This window comes from Salvia splendens, chromosome 8, assembly GCF_004379255.2.
Source record: "Salvia splendens isolate huo1 chromosome 8, SspV2, whole genome shotgun sequence".
In the NCBI taxonomy this organism is placed as follows: Eukaryota; Viridiplantae; Streptophyta; class Magnoliopsida; order Lamiales; family Lamiaceae; genus Salvia; species Salvia splendens.
The window spans coordinates 8,038,237-8,058,298 of record NC_056039.1 but is presented as its reverse complement, the minus strand read 5'-3'; the positions used below and the strand labels follow the sequence as shown (position 1 = coordinate 8,058,298).

The 20,062-nt window shown below is 38.3% G+C and overlaps 4 protein-coding genes across 6 annotated transcripts; 1 reads left to right on the top strand and 3 right to left on the bottom strand.

Annotated features, from left to right (window-relative positions):
- Positions 1 to 254: 254 nt before the first annotated feature.
- LOC121743909 (syntaxin-71-like) lies at positions 255 to 2,364 on the bottom strand. Of its 2 annotated transcripts, XM_042137296.1 has the most exons (10): positions 2,090 to 2,364; positions 1,877 to 2,002; positions 1,314 to 1,467; positions 1,147 to 1,232; positions 986 to 1,054; positions 861 to 905; positions 728 to 790; positions 564 to 640; positions 360 to 420; positions 255 to 277 (listed from the first exon to the last, which is right to left on the bottom strand). In XM_042137296.1, exons 1-9 carry the CDS (start codon positions 2,345 to 2,347, stop codon positions 405 to 407), a joined length of 894 nt encoding a protein of 297 aa, XP_041993230.1. In that variant the 5' UTR covers positions 2,348 to 2,364; the 3' UTR covers positions 255 to 277; positions 360 to 404. The 2 variants fall into 2 exon arrangements, with proteins under 2 accessions (XP_041993230.1, XP_041993229.1); XM_042137295.1 differs by lacking the exon at positions 255 to 277 and having other exon boundaries at positions 302 to 420.
- An 826-nt stretch (positions 2,365 to 3,190) lies between these two features.
- On the bottom strand, positions 3,191 to 5,587 carry LOC121745281 (probable ubiquitin-conjugating enzyme E2 C). 2 transcript variants are annotated; one of them, XM_042139122.1, is made up of 6 exons: positions 5,275 to 5,587; positions 5,073 to 5,115; positions 3,851 to 4,081; positions 3,695 to 3,758; positions 3,550 to 3,609; positions 3,191 to 3,462 (listed from the first exon to the last, which is right to left on the bottom strand). In XM_042139122.1, the coding sequence occupies exons 1-6, from the start codon at positions 5,400 to 5,402 to the stop codon at positions 3,404 to 3,406; spliced, it is 585 nt and encodes a 194-aa protein (XP_041995056.1). In that variant the 5' UTR covers positions 5,403 to 5,587; the 3' UTR covers positions 3,191 to 3,403. The 2 variants fall into 2 exon arrangements, with proteins under 2 accessions (XP_041995056.1, XP_041995057.1); XM_042139123.1 differs by having other exon boundaries at positions 5,073 to 5,100; positions 5,275 to 5,586.
- Positions 5,588 to 10,532: 4,945 nt separating this feature from the next.
- LOC121745689 (transcription factor bHLH51-like) lies at positions 10,533 to 11,548 on the top strand. Its single transcript, XM_042139662.1, has 3 exons — positions 10,533 to 10,703; positions 10,805 to 10,959; positions 11,410 to 11,548. Exons 1-3 carry the CDS (start codon positions 10,533 to 10,535, stop codon positions 11,546 to 11,548), a joined length of 465 nt encoding a protein of 154 aa, XP_041995596.1.
- Positions 11,549 to 14,478: 2,930 nt separating this feature from the next.
- On the bottom strand, positions 14,479 to 16,081 carry LOC121745623 (aquaporin PIP2-2-like). Its single transcript, XM_042139604.1, has 4 exons — positions 15,645 to 16,081; positions 15,275 to 15,570; positions 14,937 to 15,077; positions 14,479 to 14,801 (listed from the first exon to the last, which is right to left on the bottom strand). Exons 1-4 carry the CDS (start codon positions 15,946 to 15,948, stop codon positions 14,688 to 14,690), a joined length of 855 nt encoding a protein of 284 aa, XP_041995538.1. The 5' UTR covers positions 15,949 to 16,081; the 3' UTR covers positions 14,479 to 14,687.
- Positions 16,082 to 20,062: the final 3,981 nt, after the last annotated feature.

Here is a 20,062-nt window from a genome sequence, read left to right as displayed (position 1 = left end):
ATACAAGATAGATATGCTTCCATTAGTATACAGGCTTATTATCTGTTGCAATTAAATCATGAAGAACAGGGAAAGTTTGAAATTACTTGATGGTGAAATCGATTAGTTATGAAGCATACAAAGCAAAACTAGTCAAGTGAAGACAATTGTCGGGATCAATACTCTATTGTTTGGAATTGGTTTCTCCACAATTATTCAACACATACTATCTCCTGTTGAGTTATGGACTCTTGGATAAGTATTTGTATTGTAGTCCTGAATCAATAGCTCAATCGAGCTAATTCCAACAGAATGTGCCAACAAGATTTATTAGGCATAAATTATTATGATTATAACAATTGACATACTACCAAACATACATGTGATAGAGGAAACTCCAGGTCTTCAAGAACCATATGCCTTGGTTAATAGGTCAACACACTGCATTCATCAAAGAAACACTAAACTGTTATGATACGATCCCATATCATACCATTTAATGTCAAATAATTTCACTATGTAGTCAACAACATGTGTTGAAATGATATAATTTGCATCTATCTTAGACTATAAGACTGACTCACTTGTATAAATAGGCTGCGATTCCCAGAAGAATGATAATCAAAACTATATCGATGCAGAAGTTCCTAGACGACCTCACCTGCCACAAATTTCATGTTTCTGATAAACTGAAACTCCAAAAAGATCACGAAACGTTACTTGGTGTAAGGAGATGAATTGATTATACCCTTGTAAGTGTCTCCTTCAGCCTGACATTAGTATGCCTGAGATCACTTGATGCCTTATCTACCTGAACAAAAAAATCATGTTAGAGAATTACTCTACTGTCTAGTCCATAGAAAAACAGATAATAACCGAACCTTCGTGTCAATCTCATCAATCAAGGGGACCTGCCTATCCATTTCCTGCACACACGAATCATATTTGTATTAGTCTTCTCTTTGAACTGCAGAACATGGAAAAGAAGTGGTAGCTCCGAGTAGACCTCATTCATATCCTTTGCCAAATTCTTTAATGTATCTAACCCCTCTGATATCACCTCAAGACCTTGATCCTACAAGAACGAATCAAACCACGTGAAGAAGATTGCATCGTGTGACTTTATTTTCCTATGTAATAACAAGAAAGAGTGGAGAGACTACAAGCCTGCTTTTTTTTCCTCATTTCATATTCCTGCCTAAACTGGCTCGATTCCTCAGATTGTTCAAAGTAACCATCATCCATTTTCCCATCTGACATTAAAAAAAGGAGGAAGTTACAAGAAGATGACAAGAGAGCTCTATGAACGAAGATTCTACAGCAAATGCAATCACCAGAGTCAAATTTGATGTGCTTATTGGATGATGAACCAAATATTTCTGTGGCTGGACCACCTCTATTGCCATCGTGTATCGCTTGGATTCGGTAAGGAATCGTGAGAACCAGCTCAATGCGAGCTTCTTGTTCTTCCTTAGACATACCTTTCACCTGTACAGAAGTGGAGAATCAACAGTTGCAAAATGCTTACACGTAAGCGACTAATGCTGCATTCATGTAGAATCGCTGCATAATGCTGTCGAATATCTTTCAAGTCGATATAGGCTTTTGCCCTCTTCATCTCTTGCTCTTTTGTTCTAGGCGAAGTCTTGTTTTGTTTGAGCTAACATAGTAGTACTATAATTTATTTCTTGTTATCTTACAAGGTATACAGTGAACTCATGAAGATTCAAACATGTCATGCATTATGATCCAATCAATTTCTCTTATCTCTTTTTTTCCTTTGTCCTGTTGATTTTGTCCAAAAACAGCATGTATGTTTGTTCAACACTTTAATAATGACAAACATAAGATGTTACAACAAGAAACAGAACAAAAAGGCTAAGACAAAAAAAACAACCTTCCTTTGAGCAAGTTTCCTCAACTTAGGCACTTCATCCATGAGCCTGGCCTTGATGCGCCGAACCTCTGCATACAACGCCACCACGGTCGCCCTGTCCGTCTCATACGCAGCAAACTTCGATTTCTGGAGACGAAAATCAGATCCCAATAAGTAATTTATTTGGAAAGAAAAAGAAGATTTTTTTATGGCGAAAAAAGATGGTGGGGAAACCTTGAGAGCGAGGTGGATTTGGGAGTCGAAGGTGGAGTAGAGGTGGGCGAAGGCGTCGTCGGAGAAGGCATTCTGATCGCGCTGCTTCTCAATATCGTATTTTTCGTATTTCTTGCAGATGGAATCTACCCTGAACAGAATGTCGTACACGCTCATCTTGTTTGAATTTTTTTGTTTTTGATGATTGAGGGCGATACTAGATTTGTTGGGGGGAATGAAGAGAGAGATAGAGAGAGTCAGCCTTCTCTTTCCCGCCATTCTTGCCTTTGTTTAGTTGTGTTTAGTGGTGCAGGAGGAGGTCAGCGGTTTACCGTTATTGACGCCAATGACCGGCGTTCATTCTACTTTTCATGTTTATTTTTAATACTACTAAATCTAAATATACATTAATATCATACAAATGAACACAATAAAGATTATTGGGGAATAAAATGTTAGTAATCATACTTATCAAGGTTTAATCCGTCAAATCAAATTAAACTTCCTCTTCATTTGAGATTTTGACTGTAATATCTGGTTTCCACTTCAACAACCTCTAAAAATAGCTATTGATAGTGACAAAGATGAAAACAGAGAATGACTTGGACAAACACTACCTCCATTTATAGTAGTACTCTCAAGAGTAAATAGCTGCAAGAAACCCTAGATTAGAACATCCGCAGCTAAGAGCAGGAGCCGTGTCGTCGGCACGGCGAGTGACGTGCTCGCCGCTGTGCTCTTGTCGTCGGCACAGACGTGCTCTTGCCGAAGAGCACCGTCCTTGCCAGCGAGCATGCGACATGGCAGCTTCTGGTTGGGCGGTGATGTCCAATCGCCCCTGCGTGATTGAGCGTCATTTTTTATCATTAAAATTTTTTAGATTCGTATAAAATCGAAAATAATCCGGAAAAAAAAAATCCCAAAACTATGGCCATTTTTTTCATTTTTTATCATTAAATCATCTATAAATACTCACATTCATCATCCATTTTTTTACATTAAATACCCCCAGATGTGGGTGTTGTGCTCTTCAGGAAGAGCAGAGAATTAAAAATGAATAAAGGTGAGTCCGGACCCACATTCGTGCTCTTGCGTAAGAGCAAGGATGTGGATGCTCTAAAGTTAAACCGCCAAAAGTTGCTTGATTTGACAAGCATACATTAAACAGATGCCACAAATAAAATCATGGTTTGATTACAATTTGATGAGCACTGATCTACTAATAAAAGGATAAAAAAAACATTTCTGTGAAAGAAATAACAGTCCACCAAGCCTAATATTTCCAGAGTGATAGATTATGATCTTCCTTTATGAAGTTTATTACTGCAATTTTAGTCAGTTTTCCAATGAATCTCCAGTAGCCATGTAATGTTTGCGCACTGTTTTTCTGTACTCTGCAAACGAAAATTGTACAAACCGCATTTCTCAGTACAATGCACAACAGAGTCGAGTTCAGGAATGAAATGCAAATTGCAACAAACCTTCCTGGTTCTTCCAGAGTAAAGCAGCAGACGCATTGAGAGGGCTCTCAGTGTTCGGTTCTGCACATGACAATGCGAGCATAAGATAAGACTATACATCCACAAAAGAACCAGCAGAAAATTAAGAAAGCAACGCCATTATGACCTCCTAGTAGACTCTGTATAGACAAGAGAATCGTTCTGCAATCGTATGCTGAAGACCACTTGTCCTGTAACAAGGAAATCAAGTCAGAAAATTTGGGATAAAGCAAATAAATCTGTAATTTTTGACACTGATGCAATAAGCAAACAAGAAGGTTACCTGAAGAATATCTAAACAAATATTCCCAAACTGATCAACATTCGGATGGAAGCATGTCGTCTCAAACTTGACTTGAGGAGGCTTGAAAGGATAATCTACTGGAAAGCGCAGTGAAAGTTTGTAAGACAGACCATCATACATAGTTCCTTTACCACCTTCAATTGTGCCAGTCCATGCAAATATGCTATCCCCGTCGGGGAAGGCAGATACTCCCAAATCTCCACCTGTCATCTATGTTACGTAATAATACTTATAAGTTCACAAACAGAGATAGCAATTGAAGACCAAATACTACTTAACAGAGCACAGGCATGTCTGGTTGGGACTACAGATTGTTAAACATCAAGCTAAAATAGCCAAGGTTACCACGAGATGCTGCAAACGAAGAAATGAGTGTAACACATCAACTCCGCTGCCTTACCTCATGTAACACCATTACTTTTTTACCTCATGTAACACATCAACTCCACTGTCTGAATAATGAATATAAATGGAGCAAATAGGATATTTAATGCATGCTATGGTTCATTCAGAAGTTTAAATTGAACTAAACTGTAGTATTAGTTGTTTGGCTTAGCCCAAAAGATAAATTAAGTCTTCATGAAATAATACTATGTTCTTTAAGTGTTACTCACTCAAATTAAACACGTATGATCTGTATCTTCATTATGAAGCTGATAGTGCCATTGTTGTTGAAACATGAAATCTAATTCTAAATTTTACCAAATTTATACTAAAGGAAACTAAAGTGAGGAAAAGAAAATTCTCTAGCATCTTCAACTTGTTAAAAGAAAAGGATCCAATCAACATCATAATACTCCCTCTGTCCCACTATAATTGAGTCATTTCATATTTTTTAGCAAAAAAAAACACTTTTAATCTCTTCCACTTTATTCTTTCTTCACTTTCTAATCATCAACTAATTACCCAACTAGCAAGTATTTATGGCATCGATAAAGATATAGCAAGATTAGCAGAAAATAGCTAGGAGGGATGAAATCAGCTACTGATCATTAAACAATGAGATGGTAAAGTTTGAATTGTTTGCATTCTTTCTCAACTTCTAAAATGATAAGAGCATAACACTTTTACAGACAAATTTGAATTCCTTTCTCCTTATCAGGAACAAAACTTCTACTTGTGTCAGTGTGTGTGTGATACACAGATGAAAATCAAGAAATAAGTGATACTCTTTTTGAATTTTGATATGAAATGGACATACCATTAGAGCCATGAGCTCCTTTTGCAACCTGCAAAACACATTCCTATGATAAAATAGCACGCGACTCGATTCATTTTATTGAGAATTTGGCAAAAAAGAAACGCAGTAATCCCGAAAATCCCTTACAAAAGAATTCCCCGTAAATTGAAAATTATTGAAAAGACGCACTTGAACACTCAGAAAAAAGGAATCGAGAGTGGACCTTTGGGTGACGGAATTGGTATCGATATGATTGGGAGAAGACTGGAGTTGCTTGGAGGAGGGTGTGGGCTGCGATTGCTGCTCCTGATGATAGCGCGATTGAGCGTCGCCGTCGTCTCGAACCTCCATCGAAAACAAATTCTAGTTTTTTCAGCTCTCTCTGCTGATTCAATTACGCGCAGAAATGGGCTTGATGAATCAGTTTATTAATTTTGGGCCTCGAGCGGATTGACGCTCTTACCATTGAATATAATGCTACTCCATAATCCAAGAGAGATGAGAGAGATGAAAGGAAGGAAAAGTATGATAGATTTGGCATATTTTAGGAATATGTCAAAAAGTACTGATGGAAAATTGATGCACTAGTGATTGAAAATTAGTCACATCACTAACAGGATATAAACCTTTTTTTTCTGGTACGCTTTTATTTGTCTCGAATTGCCAAATTGTTTTAGACCATCCACAACGCGTCCCGCGCCGGGCACGTGTCTCGTCTCGGAGAGACGGGTCCCCCGCGGGACGCATTGCAGCGTACATCCCGTCCCTAGCCCGCGCCCGTCTCGTAGCCCGTCTCGGCGAGACACGGGACGAGATGTCCCGCCACGCGCCAGGGACAACTGGCTCGTCCCCATGCGTGCGTGACGCCCACTCGCTAGCCCGCGAGTGGGCGTCGTCACGCTAACGCAATAATTCAATTTTTTTTATAAAAATCGAATTTTTTAAAAAAATACTTTTTATTTATAAAAATTGTTTTTATATTTAAAAATAATTTTTACAAATAAATGAATACAAGAAATTCGTGATAGCCCATATATATTTGATGGGCTTGCGAATTTATGAAACTCATTCTTGGTTGCCTCTCTTTTATAGAGACATCCTTGAATGTTTTATGTTCCACTTTCGATGTGGGACAAACTCATTCTTGGTTGTCTCTCTTGTATAGAGACATCCTTGAATGTTTTATGTTCCACTTTCAATGTGGGACAAACTCATTCTTGGTTGTTTCTCTTTTATAGAGACATCCTTGAATGTTTTATGTTCCACTTTCGATGTGGGACAAACTCATTCTTGGTTGTCTCTCTTTTATAAAGACATCCTTGAATATTTTATGTTCCACTTTCGATGTGGGACAAACTCATTCTTGGTTGTCTCTCTTTTATAGAGACATCCTTGAATGTTTTATGTTCCACTTTCGATGTGGGACAAACTCATTCTTGGTTGTCTCTCTTTTATAGAGACATCATTGAATGTTTTATGTTCCACTTTCGATGTGGGACAAACTCATTCTTGGTTGTCTCTCTTTTATAAAGACATCCTTGAATGTTTTATGTTCCACTTTTGATGTGGGACAAACTCATTCTTAGTTGTCTCTCTATTATAGAGATATCCTTGAATGTTTTATGTACCACTTTCGATGTGGGACAAACTCATTCTTGGTTGAAAGTGAGAGAAACTCATTCTTGGTTGTCTCTCTTTTATAGAGACATCCTTGAATGTTTTATGTTCCACTTTCGATGTGGGACAAACTCATTCTTGGTTGAAAGTGGGACAAACTCATTCTTGGTTTCTCTCTTTTATAGAGACATCCTTGAATGTTTATGTTACACTTTCGATGTGGGACTAACTCATTTTTGGTTGTCTCTATAAAATTGTATTTTAAATTATGTCATTTTTATTTTTTTAGTATTTTAAGTTGTTTTTTTATGTTGTGATGTTATTTTATTTTTAATGAAGTTTGTTTTTTAATTGAATTTGTTGGGAAAAAAAATAAAAAATGAAATTGAATGAATAGTAATTAAGGGACGGTATAGAGACGGTTAAGAGACGGAGCGTTGCAGGTTCCGTCCCTTAGTTAAGGGATGGAGGAAAAAAGGACAGTGGGACCCTCAAATAGTGCTCAAATAGTAGTTAAGAGACGGTATAGAGACAGCGTTGTGGATGGCCTTAGGTCGTTATTTGCCGCATTTATTAGAGACTAAGAGCATCAAAAGTGGCGCGGAATTCCCGGCGGAATTCTCCGCGTAATTCCCAAAAACACCTTTTGCCACGTCATACGGACTTCCCACTGCATTGCCACGTCATAAGAGCATCAGCAGTGGTGCGGAATTCCCAAAAACACCTCTTGCCACGTCATACGGACTTCCCACTGCACTGCCACGTCATACGGAAACACCTCCCGCACACGTGCGTGTATCATCTGCATCATGTGTTCATAATGCCCATCGCCACCACTACCACTACCACCACCACTACCACTACTACTACCGGCCATTACGGATATATAAAAGAAATTTAGAGAGAGAGAAACTTGTTAATACAAGTGGTGCGAATGAAATGAAGTTAACGGGATGTATATATAGGAACCGAAAAAAAACATTTAATGTATTAAACGGGAATTCCGGGGGCGTCAACGCAATGGCAGGCGTCCACTCTTGGAGTTAATAATATATTAATTAATTAAGTTCATAGCAGACATTAATTAATTAATGGATGTTTCTATCTTAAGCACAAGAAATGAACGACAAACAAATTGAAACCCGGAATACTTGTAATTTCGGATTTGGAGGGGCAGTGCAATATTACTTCTGTAGTGGCTGCTCGTAATATTCCAATATAAGCTTATATTAAATTGTGGGTTCAATTTAATTAGTAAAAAACTAATTGGGGAGGTCATATCCAAATTCTTCCATAGATCCTTGACTGGGCCCAATATGTGACTTAATATAAATAGGAGAATAAAGGAGACAGAAAATAGACTTAATTGTCATCATAATTTTCTTCCCCCTCTCTTTCTTCAAGAGGGACGATTTTTCCAGCTCTCCTCTATGAGGGAATTCTGTCTTCTTTATTTAAGTCCTAGTACTCTGGTGAGATCAGCTCACACTGATATCAGCGTACAGTCCGGGAACCAGCCAGAAGATCCGTGGTTTAGTACTCAAGATCTTCACGTGGAGAAGACGCTAGCCAACTTCGATTCTTTGGAGAATCAACGAGGTAAATTGGCTAATTCCGTTGTAAGCATGTTTTAGGTTTCAATTACGCTAAAGCATGATTAAATTCAAGTTATGAACATTATACATGTAAGAATTATGCGAATAGATTTTGTCTAAATAATCTGATAAATAGATTAGAATTATTATGTGGTCAATTTGATGCACGCTTCTACTACCAACCCCTTCAGATTCATGGTGTACTACAACAATATCAACACCTATGTTTTATATAGTGTGATCGCTTTATATGGACATGGAATATAAAATCAAAACCCTTATTTTGTAGGAATATGTAGGTTAGTGCATAAAAGATACAGTGGTAAATAAGTGAAAAGATTAAATAAAAATCTAAAGGATAATTCCTAAATGAGAATGAGCACTCTTGTTAGGACGGAAACAAATAACAAATTGAGCATATTTTTTTAAACGTATAAGCATTAAATTTTAGCATAGTGAAAAGTATTATGATTGCTATAATATCATTGCAGTGATCCCAAAGTCAAGAATTTTTGTTGCATCCTATGTTCCTCACAGTTGATGCGAAATTTTTCAGATCCATAATTTAAGAAATGGATGTTTAGTGTGTTTCGTTGAAAAATAAAAAAGTAAGAGAGAGAAAAAGTGGAGAGAATAAAATAGAAAGTAAATAAAGTGAAGAGAATAAAGTAAGAAATTGTAAAGTAAAAGTGCGAAAATTATTACTTATATACTATCTACACTATGAGGGAACTTACCAAAATAGAAAATGATTCAATTATAAAGGAACGTGTGAATTACTAGCTTCTAGATATATTCCAATATTCAATTAGTACTCTTTAGTATCTCCCTCGCAATTAAGAAAACAATGTTGGGCATGACCGATATACTTAGGGTGTCCATAATAAGAAGACCATGCCCAAGCCCGAGCCACAAAAACTTGTCCAGAGCCACAAAAAAACCTGTCCACCCTAATAGTGGACAAGCCATAGCCACAAATCTAATTATTTTATCAATTGTTGGTATATTTTAATTTAATTTGAATAAAAATTATAGGAATGTGTATATTTATAGGAAATAAATAAGAAAATTCAAAAAAAAAGTTGGGCAGAGTCGCGGCTCTCGGCCGCTGCAATAGGGCGTTGCGGCCTGCGCCCAAGAGCCGTGTCTGGGCCAACTAGTTGGCGCGCCCATGTTCGCCCCCCGTGGTAACTGGGGTAATTGGGGAGTAGTATTTAATTAATGATGATTATAGTCTTTACAAATTTTCAAATTAACATATATATATATATATATATATATATATATATATAGAGGTGTGATAAAATACAAACTCTCTAAAATACAAACTATACAAACTTTAATCATACTCACTTAATACAATTAATCAATTGTTAATATAAGAGATTTTTCTAATGTCAACATTTTGACATCGAAAAATCAGAATTTGGACACCCCCGTCGACAGAATTTGTACACTCCGTACATCCCCCCGGTGACATAATTTGTACATTCCGTTGACATCGACCCCCGGTGACAGAATTTGTACACTCCGTTGACATAATTTGTACACTCCGGTGACAGAATTTGTACACTTCGGTAATATAGTTTGTATAGTTTGTATTTTAGAGAGTTTGTATTTGATCACACCTCTATATCTATATATATATAGGGTCCTGTTAGGTTGAGATTATTTAGCTAAATTGAGAAATGAGATGCAATATCAACCACTAATCCACAAGATTAACTAAATGTCAACAGCTATCACATTATGTCAACACGGGGGTATAAGTGTCATTTTGTGTTTTAATGTGTCGGATTGTTGACATGGCTTGTATGTCTAGTTGACATGACTTATAATTGTTGTTGACATGGTTTCTATGTGCAGTTGACATGGTTGTACGTGTAGTTGACATGGCTTGTAACACAGTTGACATGGCTTGTATGTATAGTTGACACGATATGTACCGTAGTTGACATGACATGTATGTGCCGTTGACACGATATGCACCATAGTTATCATAGTGTCACTAGCTTATATATCAAATGTCAACAACTGACAAACACTGTAACAAAAGCAAAATTGATCAATTGCATAATCCTATCGCATTTAGATCTGCTCGATTCTGGTCGTAGTTCCACCAACATGCAGATCGCACCGGCCTTGATCGCCTTCAGCCTCGACTTCTTCGACGCCTCCAGCATCTGCATCAGCAGCTTCAGCGCGCACGAGCTCGCCTTGTTGCAGATCTCGTCGGAGACGATCTCCAGCAACGATTTGAAGCGTGTCAATGGAAAATTGCTACTGGCCAATCCTCAATCACACCGACGAACCGCTGTGGCTCCTCCCTCCCGCCTCCACTTCCGCCCCCAAAAGCCATAGCGAAGTCGAGAAACGCCGCAGAGACAGAATCAACGCTCAGCTCTCCACTCTCCGCAAACTCATCCCCAAATTCGAAAAGGTATTTTTCCCTCTCTCTCGAATTAAATCAAAATCAAAATCAAAATCAAATTAAAATCGAATCAAAATTCTCACTAAATTGATCGATTCTGATCAATGTAGATGGACAAGGCGGCGCTATTGGGGCACGTGGTGGATCACGTGAAGGAGCAGCGGCAGAGGACGAAGGAGGCGATCAAAATCAGCAGCGGCGTGCCGAGCGAGATCGACGAGGTGATCATCGATCAGATTGAAGACGGATCGGAGCAGATCAAGGCGTCGATCGGCCGGAGCTCTTCGCAGAGATCGGGAGCGCGCTGAAAGCGCTGGAAGCCACCATTGTCGAAGCCGACATCACGAAGCCGACATACACCAGCACCCTCACCAGAATCCCCTAATTAAAATATGAAAGTACCCTTCTGCCCTTTCATAATAAATTAATCTAAAAATATTTTTTGTGTGGTAAAATCTGGACCACTCATTTAATAAAAATGGGTGGCTGATGTTTCATCTCATTTCTCAATTAGCCTAAAAAATCTCAATTGATCATGAACCTAAAAATTCTCACTAAATTGATCGATTCTGATCAATGTAGATGGACAAGGCGGCGCTATTGGGGCACGTGGTGGATCACGTGAAGGAGCAGCGGCAGAGGACGAAGGAGGCGATCAAAATCAGCAGCGGCGTGCCGAGCGAGATCGACGAGGTGATCATCGATCAGATTGAAGACGGATCGGAGCAGATCAAGGCGTCGATCGGCCGGAGCTCTTCGCAGAGATCGGGAGCGCGCTGAAAGCGCTGGAAGCCACCATTGTCGAAGCCGACATACACCAGCACCCTCACCAGAATCCCCTAATTAAAATATGAAAGTACCCTTCTGCCCTTTCATAATAAATTAATCTAAAAATATTTTTTGTGTGGTAAAATCTGGACCACTCATTTAATAAAAATGGGTGGCTGATGTTTCATCTCATTTCTCAATTAGCCTAAAAAATCTCAATTGATCATGAACCTATATATATATATATATATATATATATATATATATATATAGGGTTTTGATCTATGCAAAACTAGATTTAAATACAGAAACGCAGAACAATATCATAATTAGGTCACTTTTAGGTCATAATTAGGTAATTTTTAGGTCATGCTAACAAAGCATGACCTAAAACGATCTTAGCATGACATTAAACCCAAATATTATAATATGACCTAAAATTGCTTAATTATGACCTTCCGTGTTTTTGGTTAATTATTGACCATTAGATCATCTAATCCTAGGGCCAAGATTTGGTCTGCATTTCTGGATTTAAACACATACTTATTTTGATCATCTCCCTATATATATATATATATATATATATATATAGGGTCATGATCTATGGCAAACACCTCTTAACCATATAACTAGAGAACAAATAATAGCCACAAGATCAAAAAAATCAAGGGCTAATATTAATTTTCGAATTTAATGAGATATTAGCTCCCTCAATCACAAATTTACTCCATAATAACAAGTCAGGGGTATTATTGTCATTGCAGACCGAATTAAATCCAAAATCATGTTAGGTGCAAAATTGAATTCATTGAGAAACGGCGATGAGAGGGAAGGCGAGTAGGAGGATGAGGTTGCGGAGGAGGCGGCTGACCTCGATCGCCACGAGCATGAAGTAAGGGAAGGAGGAGCGGGAGATCAGGAGCGTTCCGTCGAGATCCGCCGCGATTGAGTGGCGGTGCGAGCTGTAGGTGGTGGAGCCGTAGACGATGGAGGTGCAGTCGGCGTAGACGGTGGCGGCTCTCTCGATGAAGCTGATCGGCATCATCGGCCTTGAATTGAGCGGACTTGGCTTCAGCTGATCCATTTGATTTTGGTTTCTGCGAAAGCTGTGTACAAATTAGTTTTTAATTAATATCGTAATAGTATTGTTGATACGCTTAACCATATTGTAATTGAAGTCACTTTAGCTATTCATAAAAAAACATGAAAAACATAAAAACACCAGGTGCGAAGAAGTGAAAATCTGCCAAGAAGAAGAAGGAATATCAAATTCATTCCAACAATCACTTTTGTAAACAAGAGTGAAGTAAAATCACAATAAGAGTGATGTGTTTTGTAAACAAGAGTGAAGTAAAATCACAATAAGAGTGATGTGTTTTGTAAACAAGAGTGAAGTAAAATCAGAATAAGAGTGATGTGTTTTGTTAACAAGAGTGAAGTAAAATTAGAATAAGAGTGATGTGTTTTGTAAACAAGAGTGAAGTAAAATCAGAATAAGAGTGATATGTTTTGTTAACAAGAGTGAAGTAAAATCAGAATAAAAGTGATGTGTTTTGTTAACAAAATCACAATAAGAGTGATGTGTTTTGTTAACAAGAGTGAAGTAAAATCACAATAAGAGTGATGTGTTTGGTAAACAAGAGTGAAGTAAAATCAGAATAAGAGTGATGTGTTTTGTAAACAAGAGTGAAGTGTTTTCTGAACAAGAGTGAAGTGTTTTCTGAACAAGAGTGAAGTAAAATCAGAATAAGAGTGATGTGTTTTGTGAACAAGAGTGAAGTAAAATCAGAATAAGAGTGATGTGTTTTGTGAACAAGAGTGAAGTAAAATCAGAATAAGAGTGATGTATTTTGTGAACAAGAGTGAAGTATTTTCTGAACAAGAGTGAAGTGTTTTGTGAACAAGAGTAAAGTGTTTTGTGAATAAGAGTGAAGTAAAATCAGAATAAGAGTGATGTGTTTTGTGAACAAGAGTGAAGTAAAATCAGAATAAGAGTGATGTGTTTTGTGAACAAGAGTGAAGTGTTTTCTGAACAAGAGTGAAGTAAAATCAGAATAAGAGTAATGTGTTTTGTGAACAAGAGTGAAGTAAAATCAGAATAAGAGTGATGTGTTTTGTGAACAAGAGTGAAGTGTTTTCTGAACAAGAGTGAAGTGTTTTGTGAACAAGAGTGAAACTTGGTTTTTCTTTCTTTCTTTTAAATAATAATTCTTTTATATTATATAAATAAATCTGTAGAAATCATTTAATCTAAATTGAAGTAATCACAATTCACATATAATAATTGATTGCCTTCATTTCATACATAATCAAAACTAATGCAAATAAACCCGAATGCCTCAAACTCAGGGCAATCAAAACTCACTGCCTTTTGTGAATTTTATGAATCAACTTTAAACTAAGCAAAAAAAACATCATCTCCTCATCATCGCCCGCCCTAATTTCCAGCATCTCCGCATCGAGATCGGCCAGCAAATTCGTTACAAATCCACAGAATTCGAACTCCACGCCTATTGTTTAGCTAACTGCGCCAATTTCCACCCTACCGCTGCAAGGCATCGCAGTTATCGGGCATCGGCGAGTGCCACGGCGACCGCGGAACTGGCGACGGCGTTGCTGCTGATGATGCATCAAAATCAGCCGCCTCCTCCGCAACCTCATCCTCCTACTCGCCTTCCCTCTCATCGCCGTTTCTCAATGAATTCAATTTTGCACCTAACATGATTTTGGATTTAATTCGGTCTGCAATGACAATAATACCCCTGACTTGTTATTATGGAGTAAATTTGTGATTGAGGGAGCTAATATCTCATTAAATTCGAAAATTAATATTAGCCCTTGATTTTTTTGATCTTGTGGCTATTATTTGTTCTCTAGTTATATGGTTAAGAGGTGTTTGCCATAGATCATGACCCTATATATATATATATATATATATCATTATTTGCATTTCTTGGAAATTAAAGATTTACACCAAAGGAAATGGGAAACTGAAGAATGGAAGATGGCAAGACAATAACTTTAAAAGGAATTTATTAATGATCAAAAGGAGAAAATACAACAAATCTTCAGTACAAGGAAGCCAAAGAAATTACAATGGATGAAATATAGAAAAAAAAAAGACAGTAGGTTTGGATATTTACAATGTGCATGACTGAAATTTTCTCCTCCCATAATTATATAATTAAGATTCGTGCGTAATTAATCCCATCCATATATTAATTCTCAGGCATTGCTTCTGAAAGATCCCAGAGCTTTAATGGCTCCTGCCCTCAATATGAATTGGTGGTAGAACGCAGCAATGGCGGCTCCGACGAATGGTCCAACCCAGAAAATCCACTGTATTTAGAAAAATTATTAATGCAAAATTTCAAACTACATATATTTGTTCTTGACCTGTAGTATATCTTAGTAAAATTAGTTACTCTAGAATATATGCACTCATTTCAAACAAATGTGAAATGAATTCATTACCTGGTCATCCCAGACTTTTTCCTGGTTGTAGATGACGGCGGCACCGAAACTCCGGGCAGGGTTGATGCCAGTTCCGGTGATGGGGATGGTGGCCAGGTGAACCATGAACACAGCAAATCCAATAGGAAGTGGCGCCAACACCTAAATTCAGTTTTAATAAATTTAAGATAATAATCATTTAAATCATAAATTTTGGTACGCCCTTGGAATTGAAATATTAAATCATAAAATTCAATATTTTTTTAGATTATTCAATTTTTTAATCCACTTATTAAAACTAATATCTCGTGTAAAGACATAAAGTGGGGTGAGTGCATGGCAAATTATTGTATGCTTACGGGAACATGGGAGTCTCGTGCACTTCTCTTGGGATCAGTGGCTGAGAAAACAGTGTAGACCAAAACGAAGGTGCCGATAATCTCAGCGCTTAAGCCGACGCCCGTGTTGTACCCTTCTGCGAGCTGGTTTGCGCCGCCGCCGTATCTGTTGAAGTAGGATTTCTGGAAGGCCTTCACCAACCCTACGCCGCAGATCGCCCCCAAACTCTGCGCCACCATGTACATAACCGCCCTAATCAGCGACACCTTCCGCGCCAAAAACAGCCCCAACGTCACCGCCGGATTAATGTGCCCTCCTGCAATCCTCCAATTGCGTCAATTGCAATTCTGATCAGTCGATTTGAGGTTTTAATTTTGCAATTGGACTTACCGGAGATGCCAGCGGTGCAGTAGACGAGGATGAAGATCATGCCGCCGAACGCCCAGGCGATTCCGAGGATCCCGACGCCGCCGCATTGGTCGCCGCTGGCCAGGGTATCGGTCTGGTGCTTGTAGCCGATGACGGTGAGAATGGTGACGTAGAGGAAGAGGAGCGTGGCGATGAACTCGGCGATCATCGCTCTGTAGAAGGACCATTTGGTGAGCTCGTTGAAGTCGACGAGCGGCGCCGGCGGCGGATCGTGGTAGTCCTTGGCGGAGAACTCCTGCGCCGCGTGTTCAACGTCCTTGGTCATGGCTGTTGACTGTTGAGTGTGTGTGTGTGTGTGAAAAATGAAATGAAAATGAAGATGAAGAAGGTGGTGGTGGTGGTGGTGGTGGTGGTGTAGTGAGTATTTACGGAAGGAGAGTTTTATAAGGAATTTATAATTTGATTAATTAGCCTTCCTTGAGAGATTAGTTGATAATTAAATATGATTGAGAGAAAATTAGAAGGCGACAATTACAGGTAAAATGGGGGTTTTTCTTCGCTTGCACGGCCCACAAGAATCGGCATCAATATTTCTTTGCTTGTTCGGCCCACAATCTTCGTCATCAAAGCCTCTCTATGCTGTGATAATTTACTTTAATGTATATATGAAAATAATTAATATACACGTATTTCTCTGGAAGATAAGGTATCCAAATTTTAAAATTGTGTCAACGGTTATCTAGGTCTTCCAAGAAATAATTCTGTTCATATAAATGAAATTAATGTATAACGTTGCTAACGTTTTCTAAAAGAAAAAGGAAATCATACATTAATAGTATTAATTGTGATATGTGATTATGTATGAAATGTCGATTTGATCAAAATTTATGCTCTATAATCAAATAATGGTTGCACAAAGTAAATAAATGCAAGATAAAAAAAATTAGTGAATACATTATCAATTATATGACACAAATTCGCCTAATAATTAATTTCGCAGTTGAATTCGTTGAATAATATACTCCAGAAGCCATAGCTTGAAGTATATGTATAGTTAATCAGCCATTAGAGTTTTTAAATGGTCATGTTTTGTCATGATCTCTGCTTAATTAAGAGTAATGTACCATGTGTGTGACCGATTTTTGCCAGAAGAATTTATCTGTATATTATGTTAAAAATGGTATGTTTAAAAAAAAGGTTTTCCTACAAGTTCATGCATGTAGTCTTATATTACTATGATTTTTCGTTATTATTGTGTCTTGGGGGCCGATATATTAAGTTTATTAATTACTCTTCATGTTCCTTAAAAATATGAATTTTTAAAGATACACGAATTTTAATAAATAAATATTCAATTAATGGCCTGTGATCAATTATGGGTTATATAGTGATGAGACATGATTAATAAAATAATTTAATTTAATTATTAGCTTGGCTGTACCAGTTATCTAATCACTTAAATAAGATGATTACTTTAATCATCACCTCAACTGTAACTTAATTATTTGACAAATACACAATATTTCAAAATACTTTCACAAACATTATTACTACTACTATTGTGTATCCTCTATTTATAGATAAATCATTATTTGACGAAATAATATATGTGATATTGTGATGTACATCTTTTTGTATAAATTTGATCAATGGTGGTATTGACAATTCAAGACTAAGGATTGTAATTTATCTTCTAGCTATTTCACATTTCTAAACATGTATTTTCTACGAAGATTTGCTCATTATCCCCATGTATAGTTCATGACTTATCACGATATAATGACAACAATGAAGCATATATTAACAAAAAGTTATATCTATAACACCTATTTTAAGTTATCGAAGCTGTACTAATTGGGAAAGTTTACTCGATATATTATTTGTTTGGAGAGTTCCTTAATCTATTCAAGTTTTATTATAAATTATTCCCCGCCCTAGGCCCTCCAAGCCAACGTGGCTCCATCCCTATATATAAACACCAGAATTTTGCAAAAAATTGTATATAAGCTTTTACTCTGTCATAACCTTATAGAAAAGTGAGAGTTTTCAGAAAATTTTCTTCGAGAAATAAGTCTTTCATTTACATTACTTAGTCAGACTTTTATCGTTGCAGAAAGTTCTACATTCCTATTATCCATAAGAGGCTAGGCCACGTATCCTCTTGATCCAACTATCGATCATCGCCTTATTAAGATATTGTCTTATCAACTTATCTAATTAAACGCAAACCCCTCTTATAAGTAATTGTATTAAAATTGACTATAATTTTAAGTAAAAAAGACAAGTCTAGGACCTATGTCCCCCATCAATTTCATCAATTCCTACTATATAGGGAGGTTGAGGCCTTGAGCTAGCACCAATGACTCAATTCTTTTTATAAAAAAATGCTCCTTGTTTTCTAATACACTTGCAAAGATCTCTTCTTCTTTTTTTTCTATTTCACATACATGTTTGTACACACTCCAAAAATATGTCTTTGTATTTTCTATCAACTTTCATAGTAGTACAAAATATGCAAAAAATGTCACTTTCTACTTATCAGTTTTATTCATAAAAATTTACAACTACTATTTAACACCCACACTACTAAGAGCATCCACAACCGTGCTCTTGCCAGCGGCACGGTTGTGGGCCCGGGCAGTACTATTCATGCCTGCTCTCTGGCAAGAGCACAACACCCACAACTGTGCTCTTCCGCAAGGACGAGCACAATTAATTTAATATTCAATTAAACATAATCATTTCCATAATACTAAAATTCATTAAAAAATCACAATAAATATTACAAAATACAAATAAAATAAAAAAGACATAATTAAAATCCTAAAAATTAAAAATTACATAATTAAAATACTAAAAATTAAAAATTACATAATATTGGCTAATATTACCCGAGGAAGACTATTCATCCGGCGGCAACAACCCCAATTGTTTTTGGAGACCCACTATCATGCCCTCGTGCGTTTGAAGTTGCGTGGGGGTCATAGTTGACCTATCGGCCATATTGAGTTGGGCCAAAAGGGCCCACAACGAGTTGTTCGGGGGTGGAGGTGGAACATAGGGTGCGGGTTCGGGGGCGGGGGCGGGGGCCGATGGAGTCGCGGAGCGCCGGCGCTCGGCCGCCGCCTTCTTCCTTCCTTGCGGTCGGCGTTGGGAACCGCTTGGTCCGGCGTCGGGGCTACCCAAGTTAGCTCCGGCGAGTTGGCTAACCACTTCTTCGGAGCCGGAGTCGGATAGGGATACCGACCTTGACCGTTTGGAGGAGCCGCTAGAGGAGGATGTTACGCCTCCCAGATACCTCGGGTGGAACCGCGTTTCCTGCCAAACGTTGAGGTACTTGAACGACTTACCGTTCATGGATTGGTATGTGCTCAGCGCCGCAGTGATGATGTCGACCTCGCTCCGGCCGCTCCCGGCATTCCGCGACTCCTGGAGAAAATAGCCATTGAACTTGCCAATTTCGTCGTTGGCTCGGCCGATGCAGTTGCGCACCATACTCTCGTTGCGCTCGATCGTTCCCGGCGGCCGGTTTGCATTGTACCGGCGAGATACGCGCCACCAAAAGTGATCGCCCGATTGGTTCGTGCCAACCGCCGCATCTTCGGAGATTTCGAAGTACGCCTTGAACAATTTATCCATCTCCGCCGGCGTGTACGGTTTACCGCTGCCGCGAGTAGGAGCTTGCGGAGGTTGGGAGGGGGCGGTCGGCCTAGGCTCCGGTGTCCACCTGTATCGTCCTTCGGAGGCACCTTGGTCGTCGATTGGGTATGGACGGTAGCCACCCGGAACGGCCGAATCTTGGGTTTGAGGAGGGGCCGAATATTCCATTTCCGGACTAGGAAACGGTTGTGAACCGAACCATTCGGGGTTCCAACCGTGGGATCCCGTAGGGTTATCGCCTTGGCCGGGCATAGTGATGTTGTAGGGTATGAGAGAATGAAGATGAAAATGGATATGAGAGATTGAAGATGAGAATGGAGATGAGAGAATGATGATGAGAATTGTGTAGTTTGATGTGAATTTTTGGAAGTGAATTTGGGGGTATTTATAGATGAAAGTGTGTATTTTATTTTGGGATAAACAGATATAATTTTTTTGGGAAGAGAAATTTTTTTTTATTTTTTATCGGTTTTTTTAATTAAAAACCGATTTTTTTTTTAAAAAAAATATTTAAACCCAACGGCTATGCCGTTGACGAATGAAGGGGCGCCACGTCAGCTGCTCGCTGGCACGGCGCGAGCGCAGCGGCGGCGGGTGGCGTCCGTTCCAGCGGCGCGGACGGCGGTGGCGAGCAACGCCACCGTTGGGAATGCTCTAATTAATTTCATGCTAGTTCATGTTTACTATCTTTTTAAATAAATATTAAAATAATTCATAAATAAGTTGTTATCAATTTTAATAATATTGTATGTGTAAATATCGTAAATTTAATTTGAAAA